Below are 18,635 nucleotides of genomic sequence, written 5' to 3'. Positions count from 1 at the left end.
ATGACTTTTTGATGACATTTTTCATGTCATACTATACTATGACTTTTTCACTACATTTTTCATGCCTTACTATACTATGACTTTTTGATGACATTTTTAATGCCATACTATACTATGACGTTTTGATGACATTTTTAATGTCATACTATACTATGACTTTTTGATGACATTTTAATGTCATATTATACTATGACTTTACTACATTTTTCATGCCATACTGTACCATGATGTTTTGATGACATTTTTCATGACATACTATACTATGACTTTTTCACTACATTTTTAATGTCAGACTATACTATGTCTTTGTTAATGACATATGCTTTTTTATATTACTACATACTGAAGAGACTTTTTCTTTACCCTTCCATCATTAGTTCAATTATTTTGACCATGAAACTGCTTTTTGAATTTCTTGGCTACTGAACAGACACAACACAGAGGAGCTGGCGACTAGCAACCCACTTTAATCCCTATGAAATAAGATTTTTTTTGATGGATAGCATTTGGATACAGGAACACGTTTGTGTCCCAACATTTCAGTTGTGGTGACAGAAAAAATGGAAAAGAAAGGTATATGCGGGACATTTACAAATGTGATTCACAATACACAAGGCCTGCGGTATGTACATGGTGACAGTGTTGAGAAACTCAGTTCATCAGTAGTTTAATGTCTCTGTAGCACCTCTGAAGCAAAAATTGCCATATCCAGAAAACGAAAGATGTACAAGTACTAGTACAAACTGAGCAATAGGCCTGTGAAAATCTGTCAAAAATAAAGTTATTGTTTTAGATCAGCCAAGTTTGTGAATTCAATTGAAAATGAACATAGAAAGGATACAGTAATAGAAAAAACAGACATTAATAATATACAATATTGACTTATACATACAATTTAAACCAAGAATGGTACAAAATATTTCCAGATTTTAGGGTTCCTACATATACATAATTGACTTTTTCCAAATAGCAGACATTTTCCAGACTCTGACCTCATGATTTGGCCAGTTCATGTGATAATAGGAGAATGGTGACAGTAAATAAATTTATCACTCATCATAGTGGACAAACTGTTGACAGGAGCAAATATGACAATATAAGCATTCAAGTGCCAATTGTGACTGAGGAATATTTGCCTGGCTGTTCTGTACTCTCATAACTGTGTGAAGACTTTGATGTTAAAATGAAATTTATTTTCCACATGTAGGAACCCTGAGACAGTTTTGGGTGTGAAAAGTGGAGCTGCCAAATGACAGTTTGAATTATAATGACAATACATCTCATCAGTTAACTACCGTGACACATCTTCACAAAAATTCAATGCATCCTGCAGACAAATCTACTAGTGTTTGCATTCAACATGTTTCTTCTATTACAAATAATTCTTTCAATATATGACTAACACATTTAAATACTGAGTTCCCCCTACGATACATTTTTTTTTAACCCCATTTCCCCCGTTTACCTCTTGCAGTTCAACAATAAAACACCTTACGGAAAATATCCTGTAGATGGATAATGTGACACTTCAGTTCCACCAAACAGTTTCAAAGCCACAAGTGGCTGGATTGAAAAATAGATATTTTGTTGCTGGTTATCTGAATTAGAAAAAAGGAAAAAAAAAGAGGTGAAGTCCATCTGGGGCCTCAATGCTGAGAGGCTGTCATAGTAATTAGCTTCCTGTACAAAAGATAATGGGAGTGTGCTGTTATTTTATTAATGCAACGAGGTATGGAGTTGATACCACCCAGAGATGTATTCATATTAAGATGGAGGAGGAAAGCACAGCAGCTGACCAAAAACAGAAAAACCCCAAAAGGTCTAAAAAACAACAAATAATAATAATGTTAAAAATAAAAAAGCCTTCCTTAGCTGCTGCTTCAGAGCAAGCCAAAGCACCACAGCAAATACATTAACTCAAAAATAGAAAAAGTAACATGCATTAAAAGAGTGCTTGTGTGTCTTTTCCTGCTCCGCAGTGAGCTCTCAGAGCCGGTGGAGGAAATGTTTTTGTCCATTAACACAGCACTCAGTAGAATCCACCTCCATTAGCTTACTTCCTATTGGCTCAGCCTCCATTGGCCAAGTAATAATATAGTGGAGTTGGTTTTTAATACAGGGCTGCGTTGGGGCTATTGTCCTGAGGGAAATGTGAATTGAGGAGGGTCTCCATGTAGGAAACGTCGACTGAAAAAGGGGTCTGCGGAGTAGGCGTGGGGTCCGAGGCCAGGGTTGACTCCGTTAGAGCGTCAGTGAGGGCGACGCTCGTGTCCATCGGGCTCTCTGCCTCCATCTTAATACCATTGGTTGGGGCGGGGGCATCGTGTGTGGTCGTAGTGGACTGGGATAGGGGTTGTGAGGTCGGCAGTGTATTAATACTGTGATGTTCTGCTGCTGGTGCTGCTACCGGGGCTGTAGTTAGGGGGCAGGCGGCTGTGTCGGTTGTCTCCATGGGGGTTTCAGCAGGTGCGGCTGAGCCTGAGGGCAGACAGCGACGTTTGGCTGCTTGAGCTTCATCTGCTGAGGAAACCTCTTCCTGTGGGACAGGTATGGCCTGAAAACAGACAAGTACAGACTTAGGCAGAGTACACATGAGGATCGTCAGGAGTTTCTAACTGTGTCTTGAAAATGCAATTCTTGTTTAATCTATTCATTTTGTATAGTACACTACACTGGTTACCTGTGGTGTTTAGAATTGATTTTAATTTTTTTTTGCTTGTATTCAGATCATTGAGTGGCCTTGCCCCATTGTACATGAATGACCTTCTTACCCCTACACTCCTGCTTGCACTCTCAGATCTGCAGACCAGATATTGTTATCGGTCCCTTGGGCAACACTTAAGAAGGAGGTAAGGGGTTCTGGACATTTTGGGTGAGCTGAAAAGCGATCTCAAGGACACACTGGAGCCATCCATAACATAACCTCTTCCTTACTGTTTAAAGACGATGTTACTACTGACATTAGAGCGCTTAGCATCAGTATTCATTCACCCACTGTGTGTGAACGGTGTATGTGTGTGTGTGAGTACTGAACTGAGAGCCTCGTACTGAACAGTTCACTGCGAATACATGTATTGTAAAACCCCTGGTGTCCATGGGAGGAGCAGTGCACTAGTTTACAAGTGGCAGTTACACAAGTAGTACATTACTTTCTGCTTGTAATCCCACAATGCAGTGCTCTAGATTTTATAGATGACAAAATTAAGGTTGTGTATCTCTACATCTGTCAGTGAAAATGCAAAAATGATTTTTAGTGTCCAAAATCTCAATTTACTGTTCACTATTAAGTGTCCATGATATATGTAGTAGTGAGTGACAAAGTGATTTCAGACACAGCCAAAATACTTAAGCTGGAAATAATAATATTTGGGCATCTAAATAATTTCCCAGTGTGTTTTTATCATTAATATTACTTTATTTAATAAGTTTAATGTGCTGTGTGCAGTGTCTTCACAATTGATTAGGATTTAAAAAGTCACCTCAGCCTACTTCTGAGACAAATATTCATGGAAAGCTTTGTTGGCATTTTAGTGTATCTGCACACTTTTCTTACCAGATACAACAGATATTTATTAAAACTAACAACCTACACATTTTGGCCCACAAACAAGCCTTTATCCTCTGTGGGCTGCAAAGCGTTGGCTGTTTGCTTGAATAAATAGTTGCTTTATCTGCAACTACTTTCGTGTCCTTTTATTGAACAATACAAGCTACTGTTGGGGCCGCCCTTTCTTATCATTTGATTCTGCAAATAATTCTGAAATCTAATGTGTCATCCGATCCAAATATCTGCCAAACTGAAGTGTCTTCCTCTTAATAAAAATAAGACAGAGCGCCCTGTGTGTGGTGTGTGAGCACAGTAGAGAGCAATACTCACCAGTCTGGCTCGGACTCTCTTGGGCAGTTCCAGGTCCAGCTGATGGATCTCTGAGTGTTTTAGTATCAGCTGACTCTGATCCAGAAACTCAACCTGGGGGAAGATATGATGAAACACTGAGAAACAAACATTTCCAACTGGTTTTTCTCCAGTGAGTAAAGAGCACAGTTGGGCACATGTGCAAGAGAGTAAAAACATACTGTCTCAATAAACTCAACCAATAACAATTACTAAATGCTTCATCAGCAGGAAACTACTGTTCACATCGCAGAGGAAGACATCCGTGGGTAGTGAAGAAAAGAGTAGCCGGGTGGCTTAGTGAGCAAAAGTACAACTTTCTACCCAGAAAGTTACAGATGGGATCTCAACCATAAAAAAAGGTTCCATCAACAACCACCAAAATGTCCTTGACCGTCGCATTGAACCCTGAAGCTGATCACCAACTGGACGAGAGCATCTCATCAACGTTAAGGGGAAAAAAAAAAGACAAGGTCAGGGTTGTAGCTCTGACACGGTGACCGGCTAGAGGCTTGTTTTTAATTCGTTACAACAGCTCTCCTCATCTTTAACAGGACTCTCAGTGCTGCAGCCAGCGGGCTACATGGGGACATGAGGAGAGCGGGGGAAGATGTGACACTGATTTACTTTCTGAAGAGGAACTCATTGGAAAAACAGACACAAGAAGTAAGTGTGTGGTGCATAACAGATATGCCATCTGGGGAAGCAAGATTGAGAAACTGAATAAATGTGTCCTTGTAAGCTCACCTGTTAATGGAAAAAAAAACTCTAGAAAACTGGTGCAATATTTTACACATTTAAATACTTAACTGATGTTTCTACACACAGAGACTGCATGAGCCAGACAGGATTCAGCAGCTGATGTTTGGGATATGACGCAGCCTCCATAAAGACTACCCCTGCTCTGTGTGTGTGTGCACGTGTCAGTAAAAACACTTCCAGACGTGCACACAAAACCAGGGTCACGCATACAGGATAAACAACCTCACTTCAGCTCATCTGCTAATGCATTCCTGCATCTATGTATGTAAGTGACTTTCAAGATGGCCTCCCCAGATGCCAGTCCCAGAATCATCTTTTTCAATTCTGCGTTTTCCACTTTGTAAACATTTTGCATATTTGCTCCATAAATTCCCCACCATGCACCAGTGATGCTAAATCCCTCCACTTTATGTTTTAATGCCACACTGTATCAAAATGCTCAGCTATAATCTACAAGGGCAGCCAAGCTTTTCACACATTGATAAATACCAGATTGGGGAAACCAAACCAGAGGGTGGCAGAGGAGCTATTCAGAGCAGCCTGTTACCAAAAGTTCACAGGTTCAATCACTTCAGGTCGCTCTGCAGAAGAGCATCAGATAAAGTATGTACTTGATGCCGCTGCTCACAGGGTACTCGCCTAATAGGTTTTTCTGTACCCCGTCTTAGTAGAACGGTATTTAGAGATGATTTTTAAAGTGGAAAGTTAATACATTTACACACTCTGCAGCTGGGAACTGGAAACACTGCTTTAAGACCTTTGAACAACAGGTTTTCAGGAATGTGATTGTTTTCTATTCCTTTACATTTGCCTATTAATTATGTGATTCACAAATCTATACTGAGATTTTTTCCAATGAAGTGACAGCCACAGATCTGATTTTCTAGTTCTAGTTTTGATCTTGTTGACTGTGGAGTTTTGACCACACATTTTAAGCAGGTTTGACTGTAAGTGAGTGACACTAATATCTAGTAGTTGTGTTTTTCCTCACCTGGTAGAACTTGTGGGTGTGCTGTCTGACAAACGAAGCGTTGACGACCTGTCCCTCGGGCGTACTGACCACAATCAACTCCCCCACCTCAGGAGGACCGGTATGCAGGCAGTCATGACTCTGAATGAGGAGGAGGGAGGAAGAGAAACAGGATGTAGACAAAGAGGAAGAAGATGGAGAATAACAGAGTATGTGAAGGAGACGGAGAGGAGAATGGCAGAAAATGACAATTGAGAGATCTGCGTGCGTCATTTTACGAAACACTGATGAACCCCTGATTTACAAAGAGTATTAGAAGAGCTTGTCCTGAGGCAGCGCACAGACAGACTCAACATGCAGAATAAAGAACTTTGAGTAAAAAAGATGTGATGGCAGGCTTTTCCCAGTTGCTCAATTAAGTTGGAAGACCTTTCACCTTTACACGATTGGAACTGCTTTTAAGTTTTGTTATTTTACAATATTAGACTCCTCGGAACAGTTCTTGCATATTATTTTTCAGTTCAACTTAATCCTCTGAGGATTTAATTATTACAGTTATGTAAAAAATTATGTCACAGTTGCTAGGATATTTCCTTGTGGCTTTAACTTTGTTCGAGGTATCTCTATAAATTGTACACAGGTGAGTATCTGAGCTGTAAAAGCACTCACAAGTATGTTTTCTGGGTGCAGGTTGTCACAGTATGAGCCGTCGTCAAAGTTGACTTCGTAGAACGTCTGCGTTGCCATGCCAATGATGGTGCAGTGGTAGTACCAGCCATCACTGTTGCGACCAATCACCCTCTGGCCCAGAATCAGAGGCTGCGGGCCTTTGGGGGCTGTCCGAGGCTGGAGGGAGACAAAACAGATAATTTGAGGTTAAGACAGGATCAAATCTCACAACACTTTGTGTGTGCTCATCCAGCAAATATTGCAATCAGCAGTCGTACAGAAAGTCGTCTCTCTTGAGAGAAGAACTAAAAGGTTAACTTTTCATTCATTGGAAGTCAGTGTGGAAACCTCAAATGACTAAAACCTGAATAAGAAGAGAGACAAGCTTGCATTAACATAAAACAAGAGTGATGCTAATAGGATTTTAGTCGTAAAGCAATACATGTTCGTGTGGGGAGGGGCTCTGAAATACATTAAAATCATGCTCTTTATGTACTTTGTGTGGTTCCTGAGTAATTGTTTTCTATGGTCAGATGCCTGTTATCCATCTTTACTATCACAAAGTTCAAGAATGGTGTATCGAGTCAAACCAGTCACTCTCTACTTTACTTTTTGTTATGTTAGCTGATTATTTCAGCTGACTCTTTGCACTTACCTTCTGAGGTACCCTTTTATGCTTGTGGCAGGTGACGGACACCACGTAGGGCCAGTCTGCAGGCGTCATGGCTACTCCAGCGATTTGGGCGCAGGTGACGTGAAAGGAGGTGGCACAGTTCTCATATGAGCACTGGATGCAGGCACCGCGGTTCTGATTGGCAGTCTTGCCATGGCAGAACACACACTTCTACAATAAAAACAGAAACCAAATACTTGAGTTCAGTCAGGAACGCTTTAGTCAAAGAAAACTTTATCTCCATTTGCAGTTTAATATTTGGCAGTATGGCTCTGTTCTGGGGCCTCTCTGCCTTTCCTTGGGCCTACGCAGAAAGTGTCTTCTACACGCCTACATGGAAAGCATAAGGTCGAGAGAGCAAACCTCTCTGCCCTTCCATGTGCCTACATGGAAGGCCTAAGGCAGAGAGAGCAGCAGCAAGGACTCCCAGGAACAGAACAGAGCAGCATCAATGACCAATAGAAATAACACTAAATCAGACACAACATGAAAAGGAGGAGCTGGGGTGGAGGCGGGTTGCAAAGTGGCTTATAGAGGAAGCAGCAACAGTAGGCAGTCCAGAGCAGTTTAAATAGGGTGCCCTGAATGAGATTCGTCCATTGGTTGCAAAGAAAGAAATCATGTGATCTATCAGCTGACTCCCTCCAATCAAACAGCTGCTCCATCAGTTTGCTGGGCTGTTTGACATCAACTGGTGTAGCTGGGATGTGAGCTGAGCTTGACATTGTGTCCTGCCTGAACTAACGCTATGCTCAATTTCGTGATCCAGGTCGGAGACTAATTCTTCACTTATTTTTACAAGTGCAGTCTTTCATAGACATTTAAGGATCACAGGAGTGTTACACTGGTGTTACTGTTCACACTGTTGCACAATATAAGCAACGTCCGGTTTCTTTTAATGACTGAATGTAAACGTTTAGCCTGTGCCAAAGGAAAAACACAAAGGTACTGGTAGATGGGTTAACACTGGTGTTCACAATTACAGATCCTCCTCCAAAGCACATATTTCAGTCTTGTGTTTGGGTGAATTTGCTGCTGCTAAGGTGGAGATCATGTTGGGGCTTTCGTGACAAGAATAACAAGTCCTACTGAGGCTGTTCTAATATTCATAAGAACCACGAGAAGCTTAAAAAAGTTAAAGTGATGATGAATTGTCAGAAGTCTGCACACAATCAGCATCAAATTGACAATGAATATTCTTTATAAAGAAAGTTAGTACCTGACCTCCGTATAATTTATCCACAAAAACCATTTCAATCTTTCACTCCAGCAAGTACTCAAATTGCAGGAATTGTGGGGCATCTCGTGAAACAGTGACGGCGGAGGAATCAATTGCGTAACCATTTTCTCCTCTCTTACATCTTTGATTCTGTCTGGTACTCTAACAGGTTTCTACTCATTAAAAATATAATGGATGTTTTCAGCGTAGCGCAAGGCATGCTTGTGCAGTCATCAGTGTCAACAGCGTGGTGAGATTCTCTTCCAGCCTCCACAGAAAAATGTCATCACTTTCTTTAAGAACAACTTGTTAATAACAGCTGCCTGAACCGTCACTATGACATTCAAAACATTTTTTTTTTCTTTTTTTTTTTCCCACTGCATCCTTTTTTGGTGTCTTGCATCACTTGCTCAACTCCTACTCTTGCAAAATCATACAAGGAATTTGCTATTCCCCCCTTGAAGCACTTTCCTTTTCAAATCCCTTCATTCCATCCCCACATCCTGAGTGTGAAATTACCACCAGCCAACCAAATCTTCGCCTTTGGCCGGGAACCTGGTCTACTTTCCACTGAGACACCTTGACATGTGCCACACGCAACCCCACAACATTCATTCTTCATTTTCAATTTAATTCAAAGCCTTCAACCCTCCATGTTTACCCCCCTTTGTCTCTGCTTTCTTTCCCCATCCTGTACTTGTTCCTCAATTTGGCTGTAACAGAGAGAACAAGGGACAGGGAAAGAGAAGGGCAGCATGTGAAGAAACCAGCCTGTCAAACTGAGTTATCTTCTCGATACACCAGGGTGGGTGTGTTTCAGAAATATTATCTCCTTTCAAAATCCTAATGAAAACAATTATCTATAAAGAAATCACCTGCCAGGAAATAAAATGGGTAGAAGGAAAGTGGAATTATGCTGTATATGTTTAACTCATTACAACATACTTTGGTTGAACACACAGACTCGACCTTTTACTCCGACCAGCTTTAACAGATGCCTCAGCTGCCTCATCTTATGTGACTGGAATCTCTCTGTGTACTTGTTTTATTGTGATTATCTATCATCGCCACTCTGTGTCTCAACACTCCCTCTCTTTCCCTCTTATCCTTCCTTCTCCGTCCTCCTCCTTTTGACAAATGACACAGCGAGCAGCTGTAGCACAGTGCATGGCCGATCAATAAAAAATAAAAATTCTTTATTAAAGTGTCAATACTTCATTTTTGTAGTGGTGTAGGAAAAACAGCTCTTAACGGGGGCTGTGCTGTGTGATACTTCACAGGCTGGTATGGTTTTATAGTTTTCACCGGCTGGGATACTTTTCCCACTCCTGAAAACACAGGCAGGCAGTGACATGACACCAAGAGCAGCATGGGTAAGTCTAGCTGTGAGACACATTAGCTGTATGTCCCTTATCCTCTTATGGGTTGCAGGGAGGCTGGAGCCTATCCCAGGTGGCATTGGGCAAGAGGTGGAATACACCCTGGACAGGTCACCAGACTATCACAGGGCTGACACATAGAGACAGACAACCATTCACGCTCACAATTATACCTACGAGCAATTTAAAGTCACCAATTAACCTGCATGTCTTTGGACTGTGGGAGGAAGCTGGAGTACCCAAAGACAAACAAACTCCACATAGAAGGACCACAGCTGACCAGCAGTTTCGAACCTTGAACCCTCTTGCCGTGAGGGCACAGCAAACCAACAACGACCTCATTTATTGTCAGCTTTTTTCATACATTTCCATCAGTAGAATTTTAAAAGGTCTGACTTTGGCCCTGTCCCCTGGTAGCATCAATACAAAAAAACAAACTCCATAATTAGAGCAATAGCTATTATGACAACTGATAAAATCATTGTCAGTGTGTTGGCTTGTGTGTTGCTGTATGTGACAGGAGAATGGACCTGGAATGGTTGGTGGAAAACAGTTTTAAAGATTGTATGATGATTTATTTAAGCGGCTTGCTTTTCCAAGCTTGAGGCTGTTTTCTTGCAAGAACAGAAATCGCAGTGCCTCCAGGCGCAAGATGCAACACTACCTTTGGGGGAGGTACATTTTTGAGGAATGCAGTGTTACTGTGGCTGAGGAATTCTGAAACAACTGAGACAAAAGCTGCCGGTGTGAAATCTCTCTGTCCCTGAAAACTAAATGTTCAAAGATGGAGGGAAAACACAGATTGCTGAACACGGTGCAATATTAACTGGTTTCCAAGGGTGCGTATTCACATTTGATCAGCCCAGTCATCCGAATCATTAGACCGCAGAGCTTCTTCTCATGGCCTTTTAAGAAGAGACGGGAGGAAACCTGCTTTGACAGCACTCGGATGCAAATGTCACCCAGATTGTCTTTGATAGATTATTCAGAGAGAAGGGAGGGGTGACATTATTTGTAGATTTGTGATAATGCACCAGCAAGCACTGCCGGTGTCTGTGAAGTGGGATCATGTGAATGGTGAAAGAGCAGAGACTGGGAGGGAGGGGTGCAGAAAAAGAAGAAAGGGAGGGGACGGGTTGTGTTCAAAGGCGCGGCAGCAATGGGGAAATTGCCTCCTGCCCACGGGATCGATGCAGTTCATTTGGCGCAGTGAGAAATGACAGCTGATTATTCAGCCATTCCCCTCAGCACATATGTTTTACCCCATGTTCTCCACGGCTCCCAAAAACACAATCTATCCATCAACCGTGGGAGGGAGGGAGGGTAACGGAGAGAGTGACAGATACAGAGGCAGTGAGCAGAAAAGACAGGAATTCGCTTAAATGCGGGAAAAGACCGTATGAGTGAGAGAAAGAGAGAATTCCATAAAGCTGAGACAAGACAAAAGAAATGAAACCTCTGCAGTGAGTAAGTCAGTGTGGTAGAAATTTCTTAGGCATGAAGGATGACTGCATCGTATGCGTGATTTGTGCAATGTTTCCACAGTCTGATATTTTGAGAGGCCAAAGAGTCGTTCTCACTTAGTATGCTTTATGTGGGGAGGCTCTGGGTATCTGGAGGTTGAGAAAAGATGAAGACCTTGATGATGTTATTGATTTATGTGGTCAACAGTCTGGACAGAGAGTTACACAACATTGTTTTGCCTCCTCCCTGGTGGTGCGATTATACTTGATTCTGTATGATGTATAAAGCCGGGCGAATGTGATGGTACTTAAGTTTTTGGGAGGCCTGTGTCCATGCATACAAGCATGATATCAGATTTGTGTTGTATTAAACTTATATTAATCAAGTAAAGACAACTGCTGCTCACCTAAGAGGAAGATTGTGACTGGGATTAAATGCTGTCACATCACACCACACAATGAGAGAGACTAATATACTTTGTCGCTGTCTGAGCTTACCAGATTCTTACGTGTATCTGGAACGGCAGTGACGTCCACTGGCTCCCTCTCCATGGCGTTGACGAAGCGAGCTTCGGCCACAGCGATGGCACAGATGACGTGGACCCACCTTTACAGAGAGAAAGAGAGACCATAAAAACTTCAGGCTTTTGAAGATCCCACAGAAGCTGCACTGCTAGAAATACAAGGCAGAGAACTTCACTGAATGTGGTGGTCAAATATTGTCAACTCTGCATTCTGTATTTTCTGCGCTTGATTTACAAAGTCCGTTCCAAAAACAGACTGCAGAGGTAGATTTGTTAGAAAATTTGTGGATATCATATTTTACAATCGTGTCCTACGTATGGAATATTTTAAGGATAACTCGAACTATATCAGAGAAATCTTCTGGAAATGGAAAGCCACTGAAATTTAAATAATATTTTTGTTATTGTGAGTGTTTTTCCACATGCAAAAAAAACTGCAACAAGAATACCAAAGCTTATGCAGCTAACCTGTTGTCTGTGGTGATCTTCAAAGCTCCTCCCCGCAAGTTACAGAGACAACACTCCTGAAAAACAGAATGCAAATGAGCACAAGACAGAAGACACGGTCACATAGATCTTCTGTGCTCTCAGATCGCGGCCAATTCAGTCTTTTCCTGAACAATACCTTGGTTTGTCTTTTGTCATAGGTGCTGGTGAACTTGATCAAATCTTTATGACAGCAGATTTTAACTCTGAGAAACCTATATGTTCAGATTCTTGTCCAATTCTGATACTAATACTCCTGGAGAAGATCAAACTGTTCTTTTAGATGTGTGTCATTGTTTTTTTGCATAAATTATTGCTGCTACTCACCACTATCCAGGCTCCTGCTGCACACCTGGAGCACATCCAGGAATCCCTCACAGCGTCTGGCTTTACACCGTAACAGCCTATAAGAGAGGAGAGATTTATGGTTTCACATATCTTTCCTATAACATTTAGCATTTAATGTTTCCAAAGCACCTTTTAGATGAAGTGCATTTATTTTAGGTAAGACTGGGCTCCATGGCAACTGGAGTCAAGCTCTAGCATTAACTCAATATCTAGTGAGTGCTTCTAAATTTTTATAATTGCTACGCGCTTGACACCAAACCTGCTCGTTAACCGTTTTCTATGTAACTCCTCGTCACCATCTCCAATTTGAGCTTCTGGACCAAAAGGCTTGTACGTTCATGTCACACCTAGACAGGTCTGAATGATTTTTAGTTGAATGTCCACTTCAAAACAATGAAGAGCAAAAAAATAGAGCGCAGAGCTGGGGGTTTCTGACAGGAGTTCTTTCTGCTTCATGTCCTCTTATCAATAGCAGCGCTGCTTCCCCAGCTGAGTTCAGCTTATCCCTGGATGACTAATGAACTGGCCTTTTTGAAGGTGCACTCCAGCTTTAGGGATAATAAGAACCCAGGAGAGTTGGTGTGTGTGTGTGTGTGTGTGTGTGTGTGTGTGTGTGTGTTACTGACTGAGTACATGTCCATGCTGTAATTTATCCGACTGTATGTGCTGCCTGACACAACACATCCACATGTGCCGACATTTAAAAAAGCATTGCTCTAATATTATATATATATGATATATAACTATTTTTTAACATTTGCCACTAAATTAATAGATATATATTTTTAAAAACATGTTGTTGTTTTTTTGTTTAGTCTAGATAACGGACGCTAACACTTGACAACTGGAAGTGGAACCAACTCGCACAGAGCTCATTCACTCATACACAGAGTTAACAAGCTGCCCATCCTCTCCCACTTTGCTTTGACAGAAACCATACTCCCTTAAAAGTCGACTTCCTCTGTGAAAAATTGTTAAGTGTGGAAAGCAGAGTAAATAAGAGCTGGGGACGTTCATGGTGTGCTGCCTTCAGAGAGGCCTTTGCGTTGCATGAGCAGCCTCTTAGCTAGTTTAACCCGAGTCAAGGAGAGTTAAACTAGGAAGCCTCGCTGAGCGTGGCAACAGGGGGATTGACCAGTTCTGTGCTTCCTATTTTTCCAACACTATTCTCAGGGGTCTGGGGATAAAAGAAAGTGAAGAGGAGTAGCAAAACGCCCAGTAGATTCTGTCGGTACAGCTTGTCAGTCCATGTATGGGCTTGTAGCTGGCTGAGACCAAGAGTGCTATAAATCAAACACTGCAGTGTGCCCACAGCTGAGAGTCTCCCAGTTGAACTGAATCAAACAGAACTTTTCCACAACAATAAACAGAAAGGAAATATCAATTCCTCTTTTTTTAAATCCACTTCATATTGTTCATATTGTTAAGCAAAAGACATTAGATATACTGCCTGCTTATGCATCTTGCAATGTTAACTACATAGTTAAGCCTTACAATTGTTTGTTTTTATTGTATGTTTGCAGCTGCAGCCTCCCCTTAATAGCTTAGATTTAAAAAAGCTTCCTGCAGCTGCAAGAGTGTTGACTTTTCATTAAGAGCGTATCTGTTGTGCTCAGATTTTTTTTTTTTTACTGCTCATCTGAAAAAAATTTAGATTTGCAGGGAAAAGCCCTTTTAGCTGGTACAGCTGTCCCCAGGAGTTATTACTCCACTGCAAACCAGGCTGAACAAACTACATTTGGTTCCAGTGTTCCTCAAACACAGCCAGCATCCTTTTCTTACGGGAGTGAAGGTTTTATACTTACTGGCATGAACCTGCATGTGGCAAGATGAACAGCAGAGCAGAGGACTGGTTCCGTCCTCTCCGATGTGATAGTTGGTGGGCGGAGGCTCGGTGTTGCCTGCACCAATGCTGAAACACATCTCTGGGACCAGGGGACGAGTCAGACGGGGAAGGGAGGTGCGCTGGTTGTCCTTTGCAAGAATAACATCTTTGTGTGCCTGGAGAGGCCAGAGGAGAGAAGATGGCACAGTTAGTGGGTCGTATCTATGGCTGGGATGAAGTGAGGATCAAAATTTCTTTGCTTTTATGGTTCACAATTGTTGTAATTTGTAGCTGTGAGAGTTACCTATACTGTCACAGTCCTCCCACTACTACAGCTACATCTAAACTACTGCTACTGCTACTGAACTACTGATTTTTGGAGCAGCTACGACTATCACTGCCTTTACTCCTTCACTGACACGTGTGCCTCTGCTGCAGTGTGTCTGTACCTTTGTATAGGGACAGAAGAGTGAACAGATCGCGCAGTGTGGTTGGAGTGCTGCCACTGCAGCATTAAAGGCCTTCTCCGCCAGGAAGTTGGGGGAGTGATTCTGCCACAGGTGCTCCTGCTTCTTCATGTCGCTGTCCAGCGGCATGGGGGATGACAGCTCTGTGGGTTAAAAATAAAATGCATTAAAGGTGTGCTGCTCCACAAGTAGACATCTACAACCAGAAGTAAGTTGCACACACTGAAGAGATGATGGAAGATTCATTATTGGTGATGATTTTATTTTTGTCTGGAATGCATGTGAAGCATTTTTGGAAAAGCACAAGGATGTTTTTTAAGAAGGGAGCCCTTGCCAAGAGACACAAATAGCACTTTCTGTTCCAGACAATAACAACACCACTACTGATATAATTGGCTGATGAACACAAATAGCACAGGCATCAACAACTCGCTGTTGTGGGCCTGGAATCAATTTCGCAGTGAAGCCCCTGAAGCTACTGATCCAGACCGTTTGTTAAACCTGGACAGAAGGCAGGAAGAACTCTTCACAAGCTCGCCATTTAACTCTCTCTTTTCTTCCTCGACCAGCTCTCTCTTTCTCCTTGTTTCCCATCCACCCTTCTGAAGGACAAGCCCTGAGTCAGGTGCCCTGCTGCCGACTTAAAGTGACTTTGAAAGCAGGTAATTGGAAGTCATGATCCCTGGATCAATAAGTGTCAGTCAGAAAATGAAAAGAAAAAAGACAGGAAGGGAGGGGAGGGAAAAGATGCCTTGCAGTCTTGATTTCATTATCCCCACAGGGAGCTTTAGTCCTGTTTGTTTTTCTTTCCCCAGATCGATAATCAAAACAAAAATGGTGTCTTCTTCATTTTAAGTAGCGTGATGGAGAGGACAATGAGTGGGATGAATAATGAGGGGGACGGAGGGAAAAAGAAGGATGGCGATAACAGTGCTGGGACAAAAAAAAAAATCACCCTGGCATTTTGGCCCAGACAAAAAAAACAACAAAAAGAGGACTGTTGTGTCGGCCCAAAAGCCTCCTCAGCCCACAGAGAAAGTGCCCGGTATGCCAGATGGCCAGTTCAGCCCTGGGCGAGAGTTGAATAATGGTCAGTTCAGGGGTCAACTGACAAAGGTTTCTTGCAAGTCATGTTTTTGGTAAATCTGCGTGAATAATCTCCATCTTTAAATGTACCTGTTTTCATGGCAACTATTATTCTCCTATAATTCACTTGTTCTACCATACCTTTATTCATTTCAAGGAGAAATCAAACAGCACCTCACGGTGTATTTCTCAACTGACTTCCAGAGTTATCAAATTCTTTTAAGTGGTTTTGCAACTCATTAAAGAAGTGTGACACCCATTTAACAGAAGACTTCTACAAAGACTACATCATTCACAATAAAATACACTCGAGGTTAGAAAAGTGTGCAATGACAGACACAAAGCCACGCACCTTTGTCGCTGGTGGGGTCTTGCTTGAGGATGGACAGAGGGGAGCGCATGGGCGGCTTGCTGAGGGGGTGACGGCGGCTCTTTTTCACCTCCTTTGGCTTCTTCACCTCTTTTGGTATCTTCACCTCTTTTGGCATCTTCACCTTGGAGTAGCATGCCTGATGAAACACAAGATTGTTTCATATTGTCTTATTTTATTATGAAGTGTTTTTAACATTTCTATATGCAGCAGCAAATAAATAAATTATTTCAATATATTCAAAAGTTGTTTTGTAAATTTTTTGTCATATAAATGTGTTATACATTTTTTTCTACATGTAGGCTAATTTGTTATGCAATATCACATTAATCATCAATGAAAGATATTCATGTGGATTTAATATGTGTATTTTTGCTTTGCTAAATGAACAGGCTTTACCTGCAACTCTGGCAGAAAAAAAATCTGAATTGAAGGGTTAAACTCTTTCAGATCAGCGGTAAATACCAACAACTGTAGCTTGAGATTAATAAAGATGTGATGCCATGCTGGACACTTAGTTACAAGTCAATGGACAAATCTAATTGCCTTAAAGCTGAACAATCTAACCTGGGTGGCACTCACATCCAGCTTGTTGTCTGCTGGGATGTCACTCTGTCTCGGAGTCAGAGGGTTCCCCACCTCTGGGTGACTGATCGTGGTGTTCTTTGAATTCTTAATGCCGGATGTAGCAAACTGCTCGAATGCTGCCTCAAACCCGGTGATGGAGTTGTTGCTATTTGACATCTTCTTTTGCTTTTTCTGCTTCTTTTTCTCAGTATCCTCCGTCGGGTTCTGCGGTTTGGCCTCGGGTTCTTCTGCTGACACAAAGAAATTAAGAAAAAAAAATCAGACCACTAGCGATGGCTGTCCTGGAAAACAGACATTTAAAGCAATTAAATACTCCAAAGGATTATTTATTGCTTGCAAACAAGAGCCTCCATGTACACTCAAGGAAGACACACATGAGAATATGAAAAATTGCTTTCACTGCAGCTCATACTTGAATATCATTCTTCGTTACAAACCGGTGCATGCTTATCAGCAAGGTCAGAACAAGGGCTACAGCACTCCCTTTCCCCCTTTTCCTGGGTGTCATAACACTCTCTCCTCCTCGATCTCTGCTCACCCGCCTTAACACACTCACAGTCTTCACCTGGCAACAGTTGTCATGCAGTTGATATGCAAATTGGATACTTTTACACAGACACTGGGAGGTGTCTAATTGTCACTTACAGACACACAGAGACACAGAGAGAAGCCTAATACGTCTCCAGGCTTTTATCATTACCCCTATCATTACAATATCTCTACAGTCACTCTTGTGCGTATACTTCGCTATGTTTTGACAGCTACAAGCACATGAGCATTTTAACACAACAATCCCTTTAACAGTAGTGACTGCTAATCAAAATATAGAGGAGGGTGAAAATGTAAGGTACTGGGATTATTACTGGGTTGGGGGCTGAGCTGAGACATGATGAGTTTTGATGATGTAGGGCTCCATCTCAAGTGTTAAATTGAGTTGAGTTACCCATATTTGATGCTGCAGCTGCAGAACGTTCAAGAAAGTCTGCGGTGACACCTCTAATTCAAAATAAAGCAACTACCTGTTTCATGTGTTTACACAAACAAACTGCAGTCTCTTACTGCTCATATCATCCTCACCCTCTACAGCTGGGTTCTCTGCTGCTCTAGCAGCGGCCTCTGCGGCCTCCTGCTCCTCACGCTCCATGGCCTCCAGGGTCATCATGGCCTCTTTGGCTAGACGCTCCTCTCTCTCCTGCCTCCGCTGGGCCTCGCGCTCCTCCACCTGACGCTGGTACTCGGCAGCATTCAGCTCAATGCCTTCCTGCGCCAGCACCTTCACCTCCTCCAGTTTCAGTCGACGAACCTGTTTCATCTTCTGCATGGCCCTGGTGTGTGGCCCAAAAACAGATAAATAACAAAATTCATATACTACATATAAATTGCATCCATTCGAGAGCAGAGGAAGCGAAAGTTTTATCACTTACCTTCGCAGGACGTTCGCTCGGTGGTTTACACGATGCTCCCTCCACTGCTCTAGTTCGGGGCTGCTGAGCACAGTGGCCTTGAGGTGGTCCAGCACTGTGATGTCTTTGCCCTGCTTCCACAGCTCGTAGCGGTCAGGCTGCAGGCAGCGCACAAACACGTCCATGGAGATCTTCACCATGTCTTTACGACAGGTACACTGGAGAAAAACAAGTGGATATGGAAGAGGTGACTTCAGAGCAGAGAATAGCTGCAGGTAAGGCATGAAGCAAAGTCTATGTTCCACTGTAAACAAACACGCCTACTCCTCTACAGTGGCAGAACACTGGCGTCTGTCTGCACATGGAGCAGGTGCTACTTGTAGTTACACTTTACAGATTTCTGTCTAACAAAATCTGCAGTGGGTGATCAAAAAAAGGAGGTAACGGTATTGGCATTTTTAACCTTTTAAACTTGCCCACTTAGGATTCTGATAAAGAGTCAAAGGAG

At 42.2% G+C, this 18,635-nt stretch overlaps 1 protein-coding gene across 3 annotated transcripts in view; it reads right to left on the bottom strand.

The window, feature by feature from the left end:
* Positions 1–450: 450 nt before the first annotated feature.
* The window catches only part of kdm4b (lysine (K)-specific demethylase 4B), a 57,799-nt gene continuing 39,614 nt past the window's right edge, over positions 451–18,635 (bottom strand). The window contains exons 9-22 of one of the 3 annotated variants that reach the window (XM_050055649.1): positions 18,149–18,345; positions 17,802–18,049; positions 16,704–16,954; positions 16,119–16,275; positions 14,663–14,823; positions 14,194–14,389; positions 12,368–12,444; positions 12,023–12,078; positions 11,529–11,637; positions 6,952–7,140; positions 6,297–6,473; positions 5,649–5,768; positions 3,878–3,970; positions 451–2,554 (exon numbers count right to left, since the gene is read on the bottom strand). In XM_050055649.1, coding sequence (XP_049911606.1) covers positions 2,111–2,554; positions 3,878–3,970; positions 5,649–5,768; positions 6,297–6,473; positions 6,952–7,140; positions 11,529–11,637; positions 12,023–12,078; positions 12,368–12,444; positions 14,194–14,389; positions 14,663–14,823; positions 16,119–16,275; positions 16,704–16,954; positions 17,802–18,049; positions 18,149–18,345 — 2,475 coding nt within the window. In that variant the 3' untranslated portion in view covers positions 451–2,110. The remainder of the gene's footprint in view (positions 2,555–3,877; positions 3,971–5,648; positions 5,769–6,296; positions 6,474–6,951; positions 7,141–11,528; positions 11,638–12,022; positions 12,079–12,367; positions 12,445–14,193; positions 14,390–14,662; positions 14,824–16,118; positions 16,276–16,703; positions 16,955–17,801; positions 18,050–18,148; positions 18,346–18,635) is intronic. The other 2 variants (XM_050055651.1, XM_050055650.1) reach the window with 2 other exon arrangements.

Source organism: Epinephelus moara, chromosome 10 (genome assembly GCF_006386435.1).
Source record: "Epinephelus moara isolate mb chromosome 10, YSFRI_EMoa_1.0, whole genome shotgun sequence".
Classification (NCBI taxonomy): Eukaryota; Metazoa; Chordata; class Actinopteri; order Perciformes; family Serranidae; genus Epinephelus; species Epinephelus moara.
The sequence above is the reverse complement of the archived record's forward strand: the minus strand, read 5'-3'. Positions and strand labels throughout refer to the sequence as shown.